This window comes from Terrapene carolina, unplaced genomic scaffold, assembly GCF_002925995.2.
Source record: "Terrapene carolina triunguis isolate 2854851 unplaced genomic scaffold, T_m_triunguis-2.0 Scaffold751, whole genome shotgun sequence".
Taxonomy (NCBI): Eukaryota; Metazoa; Chordata; order Testudines; family Emydidae; genus Terrapene; species Terrapene triunguis.
The window spans coordinates 1,458,807-1,476,426 of record NW_020665102.1 but is presented as its reverse complement, the minus strand read 5'-3'; the positions used below and the strand labels follow the sequence as shown (position 1 = coordinate 1,476,426).

At 62.2% G+C, this 17,620-nt stretch overlaps 2 protein-coding genes across 2 annotated transcripts in view; both read left to right on the top strand.

The window, feature by feature from the left end:
- Window positions 1–6,265, top strand: part of AURKB (aurora kinase B) — a 20,260-nt gene extending 13,995 nt beyond the window's left edge. The window contains exons 2-6 of the mRNA XM_026660351.2: window positions 17–278; window positions 836–974; window positions 5,131–5,279; window positions 5,370–5,544; window positions 6,052–6,265. Coding sequence (XP_026516136.1) covers window positions 17–278; window positions 836–974; window positions 5,131–5,279; window positions 5,370–5,544; window positions 6,052–6,228 — 902 coding nt within the window. The 3' untranslated portion in view covers window positions 6,229–6,265. The remainder of the gene's footprint in view (window positions 1–16; window positions 279–835; window positions 975–5,130; window positions 5,280–5,369; window positions 5,545–6,051) is intronic.
- Window positions 6,266–8,131: 1,866 nt separating this feature from the next.
- Window positions 8,132–14,519, top strand: VAMP2 (vesicle associated membrane protein 2). Its single transcript, XM_026660372.2, has 5 exons — window positions 8,132–8,241; window positions 12,165–12,282; window positions 12,388–12,546; window positions 13,175–13,226; window positions 14,422–14,519. Exons 1-5 carry the CDS (start codon window positions 8,132–8,134, stop codon window positions 14,436–14,438), a joined length of 456 nt encoding a protein of 151 aa, XP_026516157.2. The 3' UTR covers window positions 14,439–14,519.
- The last annotated feature ends 3,101 nt before the right edge of the window (window positions 14,520–17,620 follow it).

Here is a 17,620-nt window from a genome sequence, read left to right as displayed (position 1 = left end):
GGGGGATCTGGGGGAGTACAAATCCCCTGCTGTCCCTTGGCATCCTGTTCTGCACCCCCCAACTCTAACCCCCCCCGCCCCCCCAGGCGAGTCTTTACCATCAATGACTTTGAGATCGGGCGCCCGCTGGGCAAGGGGAAGTTCGGGAACGTGTACCTGGCCCGAGAGCGGGCGTCCCGGTTCATCGTGGCGCTCAAGGTGCTCTTCAAGTCGCAGATGGAGAAGGAGGGCGTGGAGCACCAGCTGCGGCGGGAGATCGAGATCCAGTCCCATCTCCAGTGGGTGGGGCTGTGCGTGGGCGGGGTTGGGTAGACTCAATGCGGGCACCTCCAGGGGGCACCGTGTGGGGCAGGGTCCTGGCTGGGGGCGCGACCCTGGGAAGGGATTGGTGGGGGGCCCCTGAAGCCTGGCCTGCAGATAAGGGACCCAGGAGATCGGGAAGCAGAGAGGAGGAGGAAGCCCCTTGGGGTGGGGGTGTCCCGGGTGCAGCCCTGAAGCTGTGGATTGGACCAGTCTGGGGGGGTCGTCCTGCCCTGGGAGGGGCCAGCTGGGGCACCCCCACGACACCCCCTCAGTAACCGATGTCCCAGGCCGTGCATGTGGGGGTCTCTCTGGCGGGGGTTCTGGGGCAGGGAAGAGTGCTGCCCCCCCATTGGGAGGGGAGACCCCCCCCCCCCCAGCTGCCCTGCCCCTTGATCTGACACTGACTCCGGCCCTCCCTGAGCAGCCTCGTAGGGAGTGGGCTGGGGGCTCCCTAGTGGCCACTGTGCCATGGGCAGGGGGCACTCTCCGTGCTCAGGCCTGGCTCTCACTGCCCCCCGCCTTTGGTCCGCAGACACCCCAACATCCTGCGCCTCTACAACTATTTCCACGACAAGAAGCGGGTCTACCTGATCCTGGAGTACGCGCCCCGCGGCGAGCTCTACAAGGAGCTGCAGAAGTGCCGGCAGTTTGACGAGCAGAAGACCGCCACGGTGAGTGTGCAGCGCCCCCCAGGCCGGAGGCAAGGGCAGATGGGGGCTGCAGACCCCTGTTAGATACAGGCCTGGCACGTGCCATCTCCACCTTGGCTGTGAGGGTGGCATGGTCTATGGGGAGAGTACTGGCTGGGAGTCAGGACGCCTGGGTTCTCTGCCAGGTTCTGAGGGGGGCGTGCGGTCTAATGGTTAGAGCAGAGGGGGCTGGGAGCTAGGAGTCATAGAATCATAGAATAGCAGGGTTGGAAGGGACCTCAGGAGGTATCTAGTCCAACTCCCTGCTCAAAGCAGGACCAATCCCCAACTAAATCATCCCAGCCAGGGCTTTGTCAAGCGTGACCTTAAAAACCTCTAAGGAAGGAGATTCCACCACCTCCCTAGGTAACCCATTCCAGTGCTTCACCACCCTCCTAGGGAAATAGTGTTTCCTAATATCCAACCTAAACCTCCCCCACTGCAACTTGAGACCATTGCTCCTTGTTCTGTCATCTGCTACCACTGAGAACAGTCTAGATCCATCCTCTTTGGAACCCTCCTTCAGGTAGTTGAAAGCAGCTATCAAATCCCCCCTCATTCTTCTCTTCTGCAGACTAAACAATCCCAGTTCCTTCAGCCTCTCCTAATAAGTCATGTGCTCCAGCCCCCTAATCATTTTTGTTGCCCTCTGCTGAACTCTTTCCAATTTTTCCACATCCTTCTTGTAGTGTGGGGCCCAAAACTGGACACAGTACTCCAGATGAGGCCTCACCAATGTCGAATAGAGGGGAATGATCACGTCCCTCGATCTGCTGGCAATGCCCCTACTTATACAGCCCAAAATGCTGTTAGCCTTCTTGGCAACAAGGGCACCCTGTCGACTCATATCCAGCTTCTCGTCCACTGTAACCCCTAGCCCTTTTCCGCAGAACTGCTGCCTAGCCATTCGGTCCCTAGTCTGTAGCAGTGTATGGGATTCTTCTGTCCTAAGTGCAGGACTCTGCACTTGTCCTTGTTGAACCTCATCAGGTTTCTTTTGGCCCAATCCTCTAATTTGTCTAGGTCCCTCTGTATCCTATCCCTACCCTCCAGCGTATCTACCACTCCTCCCAGTTCAGTGTCATCTGCAAACTTGCTGAGGGTGCAGTCCACGCCATCCTCCAGATCATTAATGAAGATATTGAACAAAACCGGCCCCAGGACCGACCCTTGGGGCACTCTGCTTGATACCGGCTGCCAACTAGACATGGAGCCGTTGAGCCCGACGATCTAGCCAGCTTTCTATCCACCTTATAGTCCATTCATCCAGCCTATACTTCTTTAACTTGCTGGCAAGAACACTGTGGGAGACCATATCAGAAGCTTTGCTAAAGTCAAGGTATATCACGTCCACCTCTTTCCCCATATCCACAGAGCCAGTTATCTCCTCATAGAAGGCAATTAGGTTGGTCAGGCATGACTTGCCCTTGGTGAATCCATGCTGACTGTTCCTGATCACTTTCCTCTCCTCTAAGTGCTTCAGAATTGATGCCTTGAGGACCTGCTCCATGATTTTTCCAGGGACTGAGGTGAGGCTGACTGGCCTGTAGTTCCCCGGATCCTCCTCCTTCCCTTTTTTATAGATGGGCACTACATTAGCCTTTTTCCAGTCATCCGGGACCTCCCCCGATCGCCATGAGTTTTCAAAGGTAATGACCAATGGCTCTGCAATCACATCCGCCAACTCCTTTAGCACCCTCGGATGCAGCGCATCCAGCCCCATGGACTTGTGCTCATCCAGCTTTTCTAAATAGTCCCGAACCACTTCTTTCTCCACAGAGAGCTGGTCACCTTCTCCCCATGCTGTGCTGCCCAGTGCAGTAGTCTGGGAGCTGACCTTGTTCGTGAAGACAGGCAAAAAAAGCATCGAGTACATGAGCTTTTTCCACATCCTCTGTCACTAGGTTGCCTCCCTCATTCAGTAAGGGGCCCACACTTTCCTTGACTTTCTTCTTGTTGCTAACGTACCTGAAGAAACCCTTCTTGTTACTCTTAACATCCCTTGCTAACTGCAACTCCAAGTGTGATTTGGCCTTCCTGATTTCACTCCTGCATGCCTGAGCAATATTTTTATACTCCTCCCTGGTTATTTGTCCAGTCTTCCACTTCTTGTAAGCTCCGTTTTTGTGTTTAAGATCAGCAAGGATTTCACTGTTAAGCCAAGCTGGTCGCCTGCCATATTTACTATTCTTTCTACACATCGGGATGCTTTGTTCTGCAACCTCAATAAGGATTCTTTAAAATACAGCCAGCTCTCCTGGACGCCTTTCCCCTTTGTGTTATTCTCCCAGGGGATCCTGCCCATCAGTTCCCCGAGGGAGTCAAAGTCTGTTTTTCTGAAGTTCAGGGTCCGTATTCTGCTGCTCTCCTTTCTTCCTTGTGTCAGGATCCTGAACTCGACCATCTCATGGTCACTGCCTCCCAGGTTCCCATTCACTTTTGCTTCCCCTACTAATTTTTCCCCGTTTGTGAGCAGCAGGTCAAGAAGAGCTCTGCCCCTAGTTGGTTCCTCCAGCACTTGCACCAAGAAATTGTCCCCTACACTTTCCAAAAACTTCCTGGATTGTCTGTGCACCGCTGTATTGCTCTCCCAGCAGATATCAGGGTGATTAAAGTCTCCCATGAGAACCAGGGCCTGCGATCTAGTAACTTCTGTTAGTTGCCGGAAGAAAGCCTCGTCCACCTCATCCCCCTGGTCTGGTGGTCTATAGCAGACTCCACTATGACATCATCCTTGTTGCTCACACTTCTAAACTTAATCCAGAGACTCTGAGGTTTTTCTGCAGTTTCATACCGGAGCTCTGAGCAGTCATACTCCTCTCTTACATACAATGCAACTCCCCCACCTTTTCTGCCCTGCCTGTCCTTCCTGAACAGTTTATATCCATCCATGATAGTACTCCAGTCATGTGAGTTATCCCACCAAGTCTCTCTTAGTCCAATCACGTCATAGTTCCTTGACTGTGCCAGGACTTCCAGTTCTCCCTGATTGTTTCCCAGGTTTCTTGCGTTTGTGTCTAGGCACTTAAGATAACTCGCTGATCGTCCCTCTTTCTCAGTATGAGACAGGAGTCCTCCCCTCTTGCTTACTCTCCTGCTCGTGCTTCCTCCCGGTATCCCATTTCCCCACTTACCTCAGGGCTTTGGTCTCCTTCCCCCAGTGAACCTAGTTTAAAGCCCTCCTCACTAGGTTAGCCAGCCTGCTTGCGAAGATGCTCTTCCCTCTCTTCGTTAGGTGGAGCCCGTCTCTGCTAGCACGCCTCCTCCTTGGAGTCTTGAGCTCTCTCCCCAGCTCTGGGAGGGGAGTGGGAGCTAGTGGGTTAAAGCGGGGGGGGGGGGGGGCTGAGAGCCAGGACTCCTGGGTTCTTTTCCTGGTTCTGGAGGGGAGTGGGGGCTAGTGGTTGCGGCCCTCTCCTGGCCTACTGGGTGCCCTTCTGCAAGTCACTTCCTCTCTCTATTGCCTCAGTTTCCCAATCAGCAGGGGGCACTCTCCCCTGGCAGGCAGGGCTGGCCCCAGGGTGGCGCTAGGGGGCGCTGTGGGGCAGGGCGGGGGGGCTCAGCAGGAGGTGCTCTCCCCTGACAGGCAGGGCAGCGCTAGGGGGCGCTGTGGGGCAGGGAGCGGGGTGGGGGGGCTCATCAGGGACGCTTTCCCCTGGCAGGCAGGGCTGGCCCCAGGGCGGCACTAGGGGGGAGCTGTGGGGCAGGGAGAGGGGCGGGGGCACTCTCCCCTGGCAGGCGGGGCTGGCCCCAGGGCGGCGCTAGGGGGCGCTGTGGGGCAGGGAGCGGGGCAGAGGCAGCAGGGGGCTGGCCCCCCCTGGCAGGCAGGGCTGGCCCCAGGGCAGCGCTAGGGGGTGCTGTGCTGTGGGGAGTAGAATGTAATTTAACGTTTTCCGCTGCAGGCGGAGGAACTTATTGATTTTTTTTTCCCCCCGAACATTTATTTTTAACCTGTGCGCCCCTGTTTTTCAGGGGCAGTAAGAAGGGGGCGCAGGGGGCGGGTGGAAACAAGTGGGGATTTTCCTTGTTTCAAAGGCCTTTTTCTGCCTCCGAAGTGTTTTTGAAAAGCTTGGATTTTAGGGGGGAAATGGGGGGTTTGTGCTGGCCCAGCCCCCTGACCCCCCCGCGCTCTGCCCCGCAGTTCATGGAGGAGCTCGCTGACGCGCTCATCTACTGCCACGCCAAGAAGGTGATTCACCGTGACATCAAGCCGGAAAATCTCCTCATGGGCCTCAAGGGCGAACTCAAGATCGCCGACTTCGGCTGGTCTGTGCACGCGCCCTCGCTGAGGTGAGAGCCGGCCGGGGGCGTGGCGGAGGGGCGGGGGGTGTCCCTGCCCCATCCTCAGCTTGGCACTCACACCGCACCGCTCCCCCACAGGCGGAGGACCATGTGTGGCACGCTCGATTACCTGCCTCCCGAGATGATCGAGGGCAAGACGCATGACGAGAAGGTGGATCTATGGTGCATTGGGGTCTTGTGCTATGAGCTGCTGGTGGGGCAGCCGCCCTTCGAGAGCTCCACCCACACGGAGACATATCGCCGCATCACCAAGGTGAGGCGCCCCGCCCCAGAGCTGGCTGCATCTCAGCGCCGAGTGAGGGGTCCCTGTGTAACCAGCCGCCCTGCCCCAGAGATGGCTGCATCTCAGCGCTGAGCAAGGGGTCCCCGAGTAACCGGCTGCCCCGCCCCAGAGATGTGGCAGAATAACTCACGGCACATTGTGGGAGGCCGCACAGGCAATCCCATCACCCTAGGGCTGCTGCTGTGGGTTTCGGCCAAGGGGGCCACTAGTCCTTTGGCATCCCTAGGAGGGGTCCCCCAAGTCTGGGATGATCTGTGCTCTCGCCCCTCACAACTGGACACCTCAGTCATGAGCTCCAGGCTGAGGGCGTTACCCCAGCTTCAAGGGGGAAGGCGGGTGCAAAGGGGCCACAGCAGAGAAGAGAACCCAGGAGTCCTGGCTTCCAGCCCCTCCTGCTCTAACCCCGAGCTCCACTCCCCGAGTCGGGGATAGAACCCAGGCGTCTGGGCTCTCTCTGACTCTGCGTGCCCCCGGCAGGTGGATCTGCAGTTCCCGCCGTTCATGTCGGAAGGTTCCCGGGACCTGATCGCCAAGCTGCTGCGCCACAACCCTGCGGAGCGGCTGCCACTGCGGGCCGTGCTGGAGCACCCCTGGGTGAAGGCCAATTCCCGGCGGGTGCTGCCGCCCGTCTTCAACCCCACTCCTGCCAACTAGCCCTGCCCCGCGGCCTCTTTCATCCCTCACGGGGGGGGGGGGGAGTTCCCGCCCCCCCCCCCCCCCCCCCGGGAGGGCCCCCCCCCCCCCCCCCCCCTCGGCCAGTCCCGGGCAGGGGGCACGGGGCCGACACACCCGCTCGGGCCTGTAAATAAAGGTGCGGCTGTCAGTCCCTGACCCTGGAGGGTTTTGTGGCCACCTTCCCAGCTGTCGGGCTAGCCCCCACCTACGCCCAGAGGGGCAGCAGGTCCCTGCCCCCCCTCTCCTTTCCTGCCCATGTGCCACGGGGCGGGGGCATGCCCCGGCCTGGCCTGTTTTAAATGTCCCCGTGGGAGGCGGCATGCCCCCTGCCCTCCTTTTAATAAAATTTGGAGTTACTTTGCCGTGGGGTCCTCTTGCGTCTGTCTGTGTTGGGGGAGGGGCAGCTTTGGGCCCGCAGAGCTGGGATCCCCGGGGGGGGGGGGGGGGGGCTCAGCAGCCTTCGTCTCCAGCCTTTAACCCCCCCCCTTCTGCTTCCCCAAACCCCAGTTGCCCTCCACGGGCCCTGGATTTCCCAATACGACCTGTCCTGATGTCCCCCCCAACCCAGCTCCTGCTGCTTGCACCCCCCCCATGGTTCATAGGGGGCGCTGCGCTGCTGGGAGCGGAGCAGGGGCCCTAATGGCCCAGGGCGGTGCTAGGGGGCACTGTGGGGCAGGGAGCAGGGTGGAGAGCTACCTGGACACTATCCCGGAGGTCAATAGCACCAGCACCATCCTCTTCACCCTCTGGGTCCTCTGCTGCGAGCCGGGGGACTTGGTGAGCTAGGGGGTGCTGTGGGGCAGGAGCAGCAGGGGGTGCTCTCCCCTGGCAGGCAGGGCTGGCCCTAGCGCGGCGCTCGGGGGCGCTGTGGGGCAGGGAGCAGGCTCAGCAGAGGGCGCTCTCCCCAGCAGGTGGGGGGGCACTGGGGGGCAGGGACACACCAGGGGGTGCTCTCCCCTGGCAGCAGGGCTGGCCGCAGGGGGGCGCTAGGGGGCGCTGTGGGGCGGGGGGCTCAGCAGAGGGCGCTCTCCCCTGGCAGGCAGGGCTGGCCCCAGAGCACCAGGGAGTGCTGTAGGGCAGGGACACAGCAGGGGGTGCTCTCCCACACCTTTCATGCCCCCAGCCCTGATATGCAGCCATTGCTGGGGCACAGCAGTGCCCTCGGCTGCCTGGCTCCCCACGAGTCGAACATGGGCCCCCAGCTGCCTGCTGGCTTGGGGGGCAGGCGTGGGGGCGGAGCCTCTTCTCACCCCGATTGCCCCATCTCCTCCCCCCAACATCAGCCTCAGCTCGGGGTGGGGGGAATCCCTCGGGCCTGGTCTGTGTGTAGGGGACTGACCCAGCCCCACGGCCGCAGGGGGCCAGGCACCTCCTGCCCCCCATCCCAGCATCGCACCTGGGGGGAGGAGGGGTAGAATAGGACTGACAGGGCCCTTTATTGGCCCCCTTGGTCCCTTGTTGCCCCCTCCCTTTTTTATCTGCCCTCTACTGGCCCCCATCTCCCTGATTCCCCCCCCCTTGTTTCCCCATGCCCCTTTCCAATCTTTGTCTGCCCCTGGCATCCCTTATCTGCCCCCTCTTCTGTTGGCCCCCTTTATCTGCCCCTCTTCTATCCCCTCCCCTCCCCTCCCCTTTATCTGCCCCGCCCCCTTCATCTGCCCCTCTTCTAACAGCCCCCTTGCTGCCCCTCCCCTTTATCTGTCCCGCCCCCTTCATCTGCCCCTTCTATCCCCCCCCTTGCTGCCCCCCCCCCCCCATTATTTGCCCTCCCCTGCCCCGAGTGGCCCCGCCCCCGCGCGCTACCCCGCCCCCGCGCTGACTGCAGAGGGCTCGGGCCCAGCAGCTCCCCCTCCTGCCCCCCCTCACCCGCCCAGGTGCCCGGATGCGCCAGCCCGGCCGCCCTCCTCCCCCCCCCGGCACAGGGACCCGCGCCACTCGCCGAGCGCCCGCCCCGCCGCAGACCCCGGCCCGCGCCGCCGCCGCTCCCGACATGTGAGTAGCCCCCGATGCAAGAAGGGAAGCAGCGTGCAATGGTCCCCGGGCTGCATCGCTTCGGGTGCATGCCAGAGCCGGGCTCGCCGCTCCCGCAGGGGCTGGGGGCTCCGCCGACCCCGGGGCTCAGCAAAATGGGGGGGGGGACGACTGTTCAATGCAAGGCGGTAAAGGGCGTGCAATGCCCCGCGGGCTACATAAACCTGGGGGCATGCGAGATCCGGGCCCTTTCCCCTCGCCCCCGCAGGGAAAGGGGGCTTATCCACCCTCCCAATGGATGGTCTCAGTAAGGCAGGGGCATGATGGGTGCAAGGAGCTAAATAGCGTGCAATGTTCCCCAGGCTGCAGAAAGCGGGGTGCACGCAAGATCCGGGGTCCCTCTGTCAAGAGAAGGGGGCTTATTCACCCTCCCAGTGGATGGGCTCGGTAAAGCCAAGCTGGGGTGTTCTCAATGCAAGGAGCTAAATAGCGTGCAATGCTCTCCAGGCTGCATAAAGCGGGGTGCACGCGAGATCCGGGGTACCCCCCCAGTCCCCACAGGGGAAGGGCGCTTATCCACCCTCCCGTGGATGGTCTCCGTAAAGCCAGGGCTGGGGTGTGCACCCGAGATCCGGGCTCCCCCGCTGGGAAGATGGCTTACCCACCCTCCCGTGGCCGGCCTCTGCAAAGCAGGGGTAGGGGCATCCTCAGGGCAGAGAGAAAAATAGGCTCTGGCGTGGGATGATGCATGGCCCCGGGTGCACGGGTGATCTCCTTGCCCGTTCCCGCATTTGGGGGGCTTATTCCCAAAAGCCAGGGCCCCTGGGGCTGGGTGCAGCCAGGCAAGGGCAGGGACGGGACTAGGGGATCGATAGCAAGGAGATCGATCGCTTGCAATGTACCTCTGCTTGCATTACCCCCCCGCCCCCCCATGCATCAGCTAGCCGCATTCTTCCTGCCCCACCCGCGGGGGGGTCCCATCACACCCTATGGCACCCGCGCCAGCAAAGCCCGGTTGCAAAGAAAGGACCCAGGGGTGCCCCTGGCTGCGTTTGCTGCCATGCACAAAAGAGAGTGGGTGCCAGGGGGCTGGGTTGGGGGACCCCCTGCAAAGGGGCAGAGGGAGGGCTGGAGAGAGAAGAATGGGGGGTAGGGGCCCAGGGCTATGGGGGGAGCCTGTGATGGGGGGCAGGGGCTTGTCGGGTGGGGCGGGAGTCTTGCGGGGGGGACAGAGGGGGATGGGTGGGAGCCTGGGATGGGGAGCAGGGGGGGAGGGGCAGGGAGCGGGAGCCTGGGATGGGGAGCAGAGGGGGATGGGGGGCAGCAGGAGAGGGCAGGAACCAGCCATGGGGAAGTGGGTTTAAAACTAGCATCACTCCCGCTTCCCACCCCCCACCCCAGCAGATCCAGGCAGCTGAAATCCCCCTCCCCCCCGCTCATGTCATGCAGGGGGGGCCCCCCACCCATCGGGGGATGCTGGGTTTAAAAAGAGCCTCAGCCCAGCTGAATTTCTGGGTGGGTCCCCAATCCCCCCCATAGACAGGGGGCATCCGAGGCCCCCCAATACAAGGATCGGGGGGGCTGCGCCCCCATTTCTCCTGCTGGGTATTTTTAGCTCCGGCGGCAGGATGACGCTGAACATGGCCGCTCGTTGGCAGCCCGGCTCTCTCCCCCCGCCCCCCGCCACACACACACATGTTTTGCTTTCCCAGTGGGGAGGCAGTCCCCCCCCACAGTTCTGCAGAGCCCCCCAGCCTCCGATGTGAAGGCCGCGTGGCCAGTTGTAGCCCAGCCCCCCACCGTCTGGGATTTTCGGGGAGGTGGGGGGGTCGTTTTTTATTTTTAGAGGAGACGGGAAGGTCACAAAGAAACAGACGGAGAATGGTGTGAGCCGGGTTGGGGCGTAGGATGTGGGGCTGGGAGATGGATGGAGGACAGGGCAGCAGTGGGGTGGGGGGGGGTAGGATGTGGGGCTGGTTGGGGAATGGATGGAGGACAGGGCAGCAGTGGGGTGTGTGTGGGGGGCATAGGATGTGGGGCATGGATGGAGGACAGGGTAGCAGTAGGCCGTGGGGGTTGGGATGTGGGGCTGGATGGAGGACAGGGCAGCAGTGGGGGGTGTAGGATGTGGGGCTGGCAGGGGCCGGAGGATTAAGAGGGGGATGGATGGAAGAAGGGGCAGCAGTGGGGCGTGGGGGTTGGGATGTGAGACTGGCAGGGCCCTGGGCAGGTTGGAGGGGCATAGAGCATTGGGGCAGGGCAAGGCGGTGGTCCCACCCCTCCCCACCTCAGACCCCACTCCAATCCCAGAGACGGGGGAGAGAACCCAGGAGTCCTGGCTCTGGGGTCCCTCCCTGGCCTGCAGTGGACGAGCTGCAGGGCTGCTGTGGGTCTTTGGCCGTGTGTTTGGGGGGGGGGGGCTGTGCCTGTTTGGGGCCCCCCCAAGAGCTGTGTGTGTGTTGGGGGGGGACTGGCCGATCTCACTGCCCCCCAACCCCCTTCTCTAGCAGGGGCGGCCGCCTATCCCTCTCCTGATGACCCCAGCCCCCTACAGCTGGGGATTGTCTGCCCATAGACGCTCCAGGGCCCTGGGGGGTGTCTGCACACGCCCCCAAGGACGCTGTAGGATGGTGTTTCTGAGCTGGGGCATTGCAAGGCAACAAAAACGTTAGTACAGTATAAAACAGAGCGAATTTCCCTTCCCTATGTGCTGCGGAGTGGGGGCGCTGGGAGCCAGGACTCCTGTGTTCTCTCCCTGGCTCTGGGAGGGCAGAGGGGGCTGGTGGGTTAGAGCAGGGGGGGCTGGGACCCAGGACTCCTGGCTCACCCAGGCCAGAGAATCTCCCCCTGGAGGGAGGCCGGTAACTTGGGTTTGGCTAACGCGCCTTCCAGACAGGCCTCCCGGCTGGATCCGAACACTGGAGCAGCCCCCCTCTGCCCCGGGCAGCTTGTTCCAAGGGTCCCTCCCCTTCCCGGTTAAACACTGGGGCCCGTTCGTGTCCGGCGCCCCCGGGATTTCCTCCGCAGGCCAGTCCTCCCAGAGACGCTCCCCAGATGCCGTCACGGCCCGGCTCGGCTCGGTTCTGGGGCTCTTCTCTGCCCCGCTCTAGGGTGTCCTTTGGGAAAACTGCCCCCCCCCGCCCGCCCGCTGCCCGCGTTGGAAGCAGGGGCTGGTCGCGGGCTCACCCATGCCGCAGCCGGGGCAAATCCCCTCCCGGCCCCCCGGGGGGGTGTCTCTGGGGCTGGTCTGATGGGCCCTTCCCGCCTGAAAGTTGAATCCTGGATCCCAGTCCCCCCACTCTGACCATTCACCCCCACTCCCCTCCCAGAGCCGGGGAGAGAACCCAGAAGTCCTGGCTCCCAGCCTCCCTGCTCTAACCACTGGACCCCGCTCCCCTCCCAGAGCCCTCCCCAGTGCAGCCCCCGTTTGCATCTCTCCCTGGCACTGGGTTTGGGTCGTTACCCAGCTGATCGCAGCCTGCGTCTGCCCGGCGGGGATAAATTCTAGGGGTTCATTCCCCGGTGCTGCCCCCACAGGTCCCCCCCTGCCCAAAAAAACAGGATAGAGGGGCACCTGTGGCACTGGGGAGGCTGCGGGGAGAGGCTGGCTATGGGGCAGGATTATGGGGTACTGGTAGTCCAGGAGTGGAGGGCGTCTATGGGAAGGATTGAAGGGCACTGGCATTGCTGGGGGCAACTATGGGGCGGGATTGAGGGTCTATGGGGTAGGATCGAGGGGCGCTGGCAGCACAGAGGGGTGCTATGGGGTGGGAGTGAGGGGCTATGGAATAGGATCGAGGGGCGCTGGCAATGCAGAGGGGGGATATGGGCGGGAGTGAGGGGCTATGGGGTGAAAGCTAGGGGCAGTGCCCACTGAGGCTGGCTCTGTTCGGGACTATTTCTTCTTTGCGGGGTCGCCGTGACCGTTGCCCTCTGCCCCCCAGGTCGGCCCCCGCTGCCGCGCCCCCCGCCGCTGGAGGAGAAGGGGGTGGCCCCCCACCACCCCCCCCCAACCTCACCAGCAACCGGAGGCTGCAGCAGACCCAAGCCCAGGTGGACGAGGTGAGTTCAGGGGGTGGCATGCGGCTTCCGGACACCTGGGTCCCTTCTCTGGCCGGGTCTCCCTGTGTCTGACGCTTCCCCCTGCCCCCCCCACCCCCCCCGCAGGTGGTTGACATCATGCGGGTGAACGTGGACAAGGTGCTGGAGCGGGACCAGAAGCTGTCGGAGCTGGACGACCGAGCCGACGCCCTGCAGGCCGGCGCCTCCCAGTTCGAGACCAGCGCCGCCAAGCTAAAGCGCAAGTACTGGTGGAAGAACCTCAAGGTGCGGCCCCCCGGCTCCCCCCCCCCGCGGCCCCCCATCTCTCCATGCGACGCCCCGGCTCCCCATGGCCCTCTACAGTCCCCACGGCCCCCTGTGGCCCCCCCGTCTCCCCCCCACAGCTCCCTGTCTCTCCACGACCACCTGTAGCCCACTGACATCTCCCCACGGCCCTCTGCAGCCCACTGACTCCCCCTGCAGCCCCCATGGCACCCCTGTGGCCCCCTCGTCTCCCCACGACCCCGTGGCCCCCCATCTCCCCCCACGTCTCCCCACGGCCCTCTGCAGTCCCCATGGTCCTCTGCAGTCCCCACGGTCCCCTCGTCTCCCCCCCACGGCCCCCTGTCTCCTCACTGACTCCCCCCATGGCCCCCTGCAGCCCCCCCGTCTCCCCACAGTCCCCTGTGGACCCCTGTATCCCCCCCACACACACACAGCTCCCTGTCTCCCCACGGCCTCCTACAACCCTCCCTATAACATCTTCCTCATCCCTGCCACTCTCTGCCCCATAGCTGCCCTTCCTGGCTCCCTCTGACCCCCTGCCCTCCCCCAGGGCTCCCCTCCTGGCCCCAAGCCTCTGCCCCCCACCTTCCTCCCGCGACCCCGACGCTCATGGTCTCTCTCCCCACAGATGATGATTATCCTGGGGGTGATATGCGCCATCATCTTGATCATTATCATTGGTGAGTGGGGGCTTGGGGGAGGGGGGCTGGTGGGGAGGGGGGTGGCTATGTGACCCCCACCCCCTTCCCTAGGGACGCTCCCACCTTCTCTTGGGATGTGGGAAAGACAGCCGGGCACCTGTCATGGGGGTGTGGCAATGAGGACGCTGGTCTGTCCTTGGCCCCGCCCACATACAGACCCACAGCCACCCCTAAAGAGGGCAGCAAAGGGTTATTGGAAGGGGTGTGGCTTTCCTTGGACCCGCCCACACAGAGACCCCACCCACCACTCTCCCCTTAGTGCAGAAATAAAGGGGGTGGAGCTTTTTTCCACCCCACTGGCCCCGCCCATCACAGCACCTACACAGTCCAGCCAATAGTGCAGAAACAAGGTATTTGAGGGGGTGGGGCTTTCCTTGGCCCTGCCCACAGACACCCCTAGTACAGCTGTGAAACAGGCAAAGGGTTATTGGGAAACGGTGTGGCTTGTGAGGCCCCACCCACAACCGCACCTGGACCCTGTGGGGTGAAACAGGAAAAGGGTTATTGGGAAGGGGTGTGGCTTTCTGTGGCCCCGCCCACATGGTGGCAAATAGCCTTACCATAAAGGAGCCAGGTTAGACCTGGATGGCTTGAAATTTCCTTCCCTCGCTCCCTGGACTTCCCCTTCTCCAGCTGTTGGAGTCTGCTGGGTCCCGTCATCCCCCCCTATTCTTCCCCCTGAGCCCCTATTCTTGGGATGAAGGTGATGGCACCCATCAGAATGAAGCAACAGAAATGTCCCATCCCCAAATGTCACCTGCCCCCTCTCCCCCTCCCATCCAGTCTCCCTGTAAACATCAGCCACCATCATTAGGTTCCAGGGTTAACATCCAATTGGGCTAAACAGGGAGACTTCCTCTTCGCTGGGAAGAAAGCCCCACTTCCTGTCCTAAACTGTGGTGCTTCCCGTAGGGCTCTTAGGCTGCCCTTGCTCCCCAGAGGTGGCTGCATCTCAGCACCGGGCGAGGGGTCCCTGTATAACCATCAGCCTGCCCCAGAGGTGGCTGCATTTCAGTGCCAAGCGAGGGGTCCCTGTGTAACCAGCCGCCCCACCCCAGAGGTGGCTACATCTCAGCACCAAGCGAGGGGTCCCTGTGTAACCAGCCGCCCCGCCCCAGAGGCAGCCGCATCTTGAACTAACTCCTCTCTGCTCCCGTCTCTCTTTCCTTTCTAGTTTACTTCAGCACTTAATGGACCCTTGGAAGCCAAAGCCCCCCCTCCCTCCCCCCAAAGGAGCTGCGGCCGGGAGAGGCGCGAGGGGCTGCGACCCCCCCCCCCCCCCCTTGCCCCCCCCCTTTTCTCCCACCCCCCCCCCCCCTTCCCCTTCCCCCCGGGCCCCCCCCCCCGTGGCGTGTGTGCGTTTCTTGCAGTGCGTGTGGCCGTCCTGTATATAGGCTGACTTATTTATACATATATATATATTCTATATTTTGTCTGTTTGTAGATTTATTACTAGATTTCCAGCTGTCATGGATCTGCCCCCCAATACCTGCTCCCTCCCCCCCCTGGTGTTTTCAGTGTCTAGTGTTTTAATTTAAATATTTTAAGGACCAATCCCCCTTCCCCAAAAATAAAATAGGGGGAACCCAGAAGCCTGAGAAACTCAAGCACCCACCCCTGCCCTTTCAGAGTGAGGCCGGGCAGCGTGAGCGCTGGGTCCCCCGGTTTGGCTATGTCAGCACTGGTATAACTAGCCGCCCTGCCCCAGAGATGGCTGCATCTCAGCACCTGGGCAAGGGGTCCCTGTGTAACCAGTCGCCCTGCCCCAGAGGTGGCTGCATCTCAGTGCCGGGCGAGGGGTCCCTGTGTAACCAGCCGCCCCGCCCCAGAGACGGTTGCATCTCAGCGCCCGGCGAGGGGTCCCTGGATAACCAGCTGCCCCGGCCCAGAGACGGTTGCATCTCACACCACCTGGGGGTGGGGATGTCATGAGTTTCTTTACCTTCCTCTTCCCCCCCCCCCCGACCCCGTGGGGTTTTTTAAAACACTCCTGGCGCCCTCTGTGCAGTCTGTCTTGGGGGGGGGGGGGCTTGGGGGTTGATCTTCCTGCCCCCCCACCTCATGTCGGGGAGGGGACAGTGCTGTGTCACACCCCCAGCTCTAAGCCCTTTAAGAGTCTTAAAGTGGGGGTTGCATGGGGAAAGGGGGGGAGCCCCCAAATCCACCCCTCCCCCATGGCCCAGCAGTTCCAGCTTCTCTCCTCTGGGGATCTGGGGGTGGTGGGATGGGGCCAGAGAGGCCCCAAGGTGGGGCAGGCTGGCTCCCCATTAACTGTCTGGCCCCAGAGTGCCCCCCACCCAGCAGCAGGGCCCAGGCCTGGCTGGGGAAGGGGGGCTGGGTGATCCCATAGCGGGGGGGGCTGGGTAAGTCTTGTCTAGGAGGGGGGAAAGAAGCTGGCGCAGCCCAGAGCCAGCGACCTCCCGCCCCCCAGACAGGGTGTGGGCACCTATGGGGCATTCCCCTCCCCCACCCCCTAGTGGGGGGGTTCCCCTGGTGGCCAGCAGGGGGTGACCCTGAGCTGCTCTGCAATGGAGGAAGCAGTGGGTAGGGCTGTGGGGGGGAAGGGTACGATTGGGGGGTGCTGGCCGGCCGGATCCCCCCACCACCCCACCGGGATCCTGCCCGGCTTTGCATCCCTGTGTCGTGTGATGAATGACCCCCACCTTTCCCTGCCCCACCCCCCAGCCCCTAGAGTCAATCATCTGTAGCATTAAACCTTCCCTGCTAGCCCCATAGCGCTAAACCTCTCCCAGCTCCGAGACAGCCCCATAGCACGACCCCTCCCCCCGCCAGCCCCTATAGCACGATCCCCCCCCCCACACCCACTTAGGAGACGTGACGTGTGACTGTGTCCCTCGGGGGGGGTGGATCGGGGGCCCCCCCTGCCAGCTCGGAGGGACGTTGGCGCGGGGTCCCCTACGATGCCTGTTTTGGGGGGGGCAGCCTGGTAGGTCCTCTGCTCCCCATCTGGAGGGAACGCGGGAGCTGAGGACCTGGCTAGCTCTGCCCCCCACCTGCCCCCTATGAGGCTGGCTTGGCAGTGGGACGGCCGGGGGTCCCTTCAACCAGGCTGCGTGGATTGTGAGCTGCTGGGGAAGGGGGGGGGGGGCAGATCCCAGGCTGTGTTTTCCCCAGACCAGGGGGCAGGTGTCACTGCTGCCCCTCGGCTTTGGGGGCACTGGTCCCACCGTGCCCCACGGTGGGACCAGCGCCCCCGAATTCTAAAGCCACCTGGGATGGGGGTGGGGCAGGGCTGGCTGGATTCCCCTAGACCCAGCCGGAGGGAGGGGGGGTCGGTCTTGCGGGCCCCCCCCCCCCACGTGCTCCCCGGCAGGCGGGGGGCGAGGCACCGTGTGGAGGGAACGGGGAGTGACTTTATGCTGTGAAAATGTACAATAAATAAATGTCCTGTTGAGAACGCCCAAGCTGCTGTCTGTCCATCTGTCTGTCTGTGCTGCCGACTGTCCAGGGGAGGGAGCCCTGGATAATCAGCTGCCCCGCCCCAGAGGTGCCCACATCTCAGTGCTGGGCATGGGGGTCCCCGGATAACCGTCCGCCCCGCCCCAGAGGTGGCCGCATCTCAGTGCCGGGCGAGGGGTCCCTGCATAACCAGCCGCCCTGCCCCAGAGGTGGCTGCATCTTGGTGCCAGGTGAAAGGTCCCTGCATAACCAACTGCGCCGCCCCAGAGGCAGCCCCAGGAATGAAAGGAGCTGGGGCTTAGCAGCCAGCCTCAAGCCTCTTCTCCGGCTCAGGTGCTGGGGGGTGGGGTGCCCTTCCCATAACACCCCACCCTTAGGGAAGGTGTTTGGCTTGGGGGTTGATTTATGGTTACAGTTCTGTTAATTGAAAGGGGGACTCATGCCTATCAATCACAGTGAGGTTTTAACTCAACTCATAAGAAGGTTTGGCCCAGTTCATAACAGAAGGGAATGGTTTAATGGGATAACATGATTTTAGTCAATTAGGTAATAAAGTGCCATCGCTGGTAAAATGTGGGTCTGGCTAGAGAATCTTGCCTGTATGCTCGGGGTTCTACTGATCGCCATATTTGGGGTCGGGAAGGAATTTTCCTCCAGGTAGATTGGCAGAGGCCCTGGAGGTTTTTCGCCTTCCTCCGCAGCATAGGGCAGGGGTCGCAAGCTGGAGGATTCTCTGCGACTTGAAGTCTTTAAATCACGATCTGGAGACTTCAACAGCTGAGATAAGGGAAATTGGGTGGGTCAGCTTTTGTGGCCTGCATCATGCGGGAGGTCAGACTAGATGACCATAATGGTCCCTTCTGACCTTTGAGTCTATGAGTCCTGGCTCCCAGCCCTCCCTGCTCTAACCCACCAGCCCCTACTCCCCTCCCAGAGCCGGGGAGAGAACCCAG